The sequence below is a fragment of the Octodon degus genome, unplaced genomic scaffold, assembly GCF_000260255.1.
Source record: "Octodon degus isolate 3935 unplaced genomic scaffold, OctDeg1.0 scaffold00023, whole genome shotgun sequence".
In the NCBI taxonomy this organism is placed as follows: domain Eukaryota; kingdom Metazoa; phylum Chordata; class Mammalia; order Rodentia; family Octodontidae; genus Octodon; species Octodon degus.
Genome location: NW_004524599.1, coordinates 11510405 through 11514155, shown reverse-complemented (window position 1 = coordinate 11514155; position 3751 = coordinate 11510405). Strand labels below are relative to the sequence as shown.

The 3751-nt window shown below is 50.3% G+C and overlaps 1 protein-coding gene across 1 annotated transcript in view; it reads left to right on the top strand.

Moving 5' to 3' along the window:
• Positions 1 to 2383, top strand: part of Riok1 (RIO kinase 1) — a 36880-nt gene extending 34497 nt beyond the window's left edge. Inside the window, exon 12 of the mRNA XM_023712058.1 lies at positions 148 to 2383. Coding sequence (XP_023567826.1) covers positions 148 to 252 — 105 coding nt within the window. The 3' untranslated portion in view covers positions 253 to 2383. The remainder of the gene's footprint in view (positions 1 to 147) is intronic.
• The last annotated feature ends 1368 nt before the right edge of the window (positions 2384 to 3751 follow it).

The following is a 3751-nucleotide window of genomic DNA, read 5'->3' as shown; positions in this document are numbered from 1 at the left end:
TTTTTTTTTTTTTTTTTTTTTTTTTTTTTCTAAATTATACTCAGTTGTCCTTCCAGGAGTAGATGTTTACATAGTGTAACAGTATGGATGTAATGTTTCCAATGAATGACTGATAGGATTTTTTTGGTTTTGTTTTCTCAGGAAAGAAAAAAGATGGTTAAGGAAGCCCAGAGAGAGAAAAGAAAAAACAAAATCCCTAAACATGTGAAGAAAAGAAAGGAGAAAACTGCCAAGACCAAGAAAGGCAAATAGTGGAGCTGCGCCATCCCAGCCACAGTGCCACTGTCCGCTTCTCCGGCCAAGTGCACCCGCTGCGCCCGTGCTGAGCTCCCGTGCACCTATGGGCAGTACCCAGCACGGGGACCAGTCTGGCACCAACTCTGTTGTGGATGGAGGATTTATGGAGCAAAGAACTTCTTATAGACATTTGTTTACTTTTTTAAAGGAGGAAAAGTTTATTTAGCTCACATTTTCTAGAGGTTTCAGTCTGTACTCAACTGAGTCTGAGTCAGGGTGGCACACGGTAAAGGGGTGTCCCTGAGGAAAAATAGTTCATGGTCCCAGAAGACAGAAAAGGCAGCGAGCAAGGGCTAGATGCGTACCTTTGTATACAGTTTCTCCTGTCAAGTAGGTTTTGGAGGCCTCCCACTACTTAACTGTGGTGCACATGGCTGACCTTTACCTGAGCGTAAGGGCACTTCACGCATTCCGGAAAGTGGTGCTTTCTTTCCTTGACTGGAGTCGTTGATCACACAGCGGGGTTCATGGGAAAGGCAGCTTGGCTCCTGCGGGATGGATGTGCTGGCTGGTCACAGCCCTCCTCAGCACCGGCCCTCAGTTACACACGCTTCATGCGGCAGCTGTTTCCTATGCAGCTGTGCAGCGTGTTTGTTCATCAGATGTTTGAGTATTTGAGGTGCTCGGTAGAGCAGTGAACAAAACAGACAAAGGCCTCTGGTGGTTTGCATTCAACAGGAAGAGAGTGTGGTAAGGACGAGAGAAACGGGTCTGAGTTCTGCACTGAGAAGAGGCTGCCTGGCGCGAAGGTCTGGAGCTTGAGCATTCTCCTCGTGTGAGCTGTACAGAGCAGCCTTACTTGCCGTGTTCACGTGTGCAAACCATACGGAAGGAATTTCTACTCCCCTATTCCTTTCCTGTTCTCTAAGTTTCCCCTCTACTTCCATGTTGTCTTTTTCTTTAAGATTTCATATGTCAGAGAAAATGTGAGGCTCTTAGCTGAGTCCGGCTTCTTCCGCTGGACATGATCTCCAGTTCCATCCATTAAAACCGGGTTCTGAGAGAGACCACAGCACAAGGCGGTCGAGTACTTGAGAAGCTGAGCTTCTTGAAAGGGGAGAGCATGCTGGGCAGGGTGGGCAGCAGGCGGGCACGGGCAGCGCGTGTGCTGAGCCCTCCAGGTCCAGCGCTGCAGCATCCAGAAGACGGAGCTGTGGTCACACGGCGGTCGGGACCCTGTGGGTTTGCAGCTGAGGAACGGTACAGCCCTCGGCTCCTGTTTTCAAAGGACCTTTGGCCTTGGAAAATTGGGCAGGAAGCACTTGGGAGAGGATCCAGTGGAAGTGAGGTGCTGGTGGCTCAGTCCAGGATGGAGCAGTAAACAGCGCTGGGGAGGAGGTGAGGACGGGCGGGAGAGCGAGTGAGCAGGGACAGCTCCAGGGTTTCAGGCCTCGGAACTGGGGTGGGGAAGTGTGGTGGGTTGGCCTTGGGTCGGGGAGAGGCATTCTCACAGGGCTGCAAAGCACAAATGTTAAATGACTAGGTTTCTTACAGTTTCCATTTCTCACTATGTGTTTCATGTTAGAAATGGCTATTTTAACCATGGTATTCAGAACCTGTTATAAAAACCCCCAGATTCCCCTGAACCTGTGACTTGTACTTGAACTCAGTTGTTTTGAAAATGAAAGTCCAGTTTTATTGTTCCCAATATCCTCCCTCCCTGAGCTTACTGATCAGAATGTGAAATGTAATTTCAGTGAAACAGCAATGGTCTACAATATAGGGCGAAGGAAAAGGCAGACCACAGCCGTCTGCGTGTGTGGCGCTGTAGCTCTCATGTCTCTGCTGGTCTTGCTCTGGGACAAGGTGTGCCTGCAGGTGGTGGCCTGCTCCTCGGAGCTGTCCTGTGCTGAATCAAATGCATTTTCCCAATTCTGTTGGGCTAAAAGTGTGTTGGCAGATGGGGACGGTTGGCGCTCTTGACATTGCTGCTGGGAGGGAGGCTACTGATGTGTACCGGGCCGTCAGGTGTCCGGATTGGGAACCTGGAAGCCTTCTGGTCTCTTGTTAATGTGGCTGTTTGCAGTTACATCCTGGGTGGGAGACTGTGGCAGAGAAATACTAAGTGCTGTAGTACTGAGACTTGCCCTTGCTGAGGAAGGAGCCCAAGTCTAGGTTCACTGTACAGGGCTGCTTGCTGGCTTGGATAACCGAGCCTACGTTTCTTGGTGTGGAGTTTTGGGGTTCGTGGCTTCTTGGTTGTACGGTTACTTTGTTTTACATCTTCGGGCCTAAAGCCAAGTCATACTCTTGTCTGTTTCATGTGTCTGATTTTTCCAGGTAAGGCAGATGTTTCTAAGTTTCCTGTGAGAAAACTAGTCCATCCTTCCAAGCTCATGACTCTTCTGCTGCTGTCATTCTCATTGTGGAGAAAGCAGGTTGGGGACAGAAGTGTGCTCTGCTGGGGTCCTGTCACGTGAGGGAAGAGGCTGGAGTGTGGTGTGTTTTCATCAAGGTGTGATCTGGTGTGGGTCCCTGGCAACCTGGTTTACCTCACCTGTGTCTCTAATGTAATAGAAGTGGGCTCATGGTGCTTTAGAAAACCTTGGCGTTTGCAGCAGGAGTCTTTTCAGAAGCATCCCCCTTTTCCCTGAGTATTTCACTTCCTTCTTTAGTAGGAGATTGTCTGGTTTCTCCTCCTTTGTTGTTGTATCTTCACTATCCCTTGACCAGAAAACAGGAAATGAAAGGTTCTTCTGGCTGCTGATGAGAGTTAGACACCAGGTGTCCGTGATGTGAGGAGTACGGCCACCAAGAGCCGGGCTGGGGAGGGCCCTGCTGCATCCTCCGGGTTCTGAGGAGCCTCGCGGGGTGGGCCTGGGGTTGCAGAGGTGAAAGGGCGGCCACACTCGGATCCTGCCTCAGTCAGGCCCGGCTCCTGGGACCCTGGCACCTTGGAGTGTGAGATAACTATGAGGATGGGACCTTCTTGGCGGCGTCTCTGAAGGATACTGAGGCCCACCTGATGCTCAGTGACCACAGCAGAGCAGCCTGTCAGCTGCTCTAAGACATTAAATCCTCATCTGTGTGGCCCTGATATGCTAGTTTACAGGACACATGACAGGTGCATAAGGAACAGCTAGCCCAAGCTGAATGGGGGGCATGCAGATAGGGGTTATGAAAGGCTGGAGGTTCACAGGCACATGCCTGAGCCCTAATCCTGTGCTCCATTTGCATCCTGGCTAGAGCAAATTAGGGTAGTTTCTTGCTTATGGAAGAAGGACATTAAAAATGAATAGGTACTAGGGCTAGGGAGATAGTTCCACAGTCTGAGCGCCTGCCTGGCAAGTTCAGGGACCTGGGTTCAATGCCTGGGACTACATGTCTGTAGTCCCAGTGCTGGAGAGGCTGAGCGGTGGATCACTACAAGTCCGAGCTGCTTGGCAAGACCCTGTAACAAATAAATAGATGATTTTTAAAAAATGAATAGAAGGGGGGCCAGGGAGATGGCTCA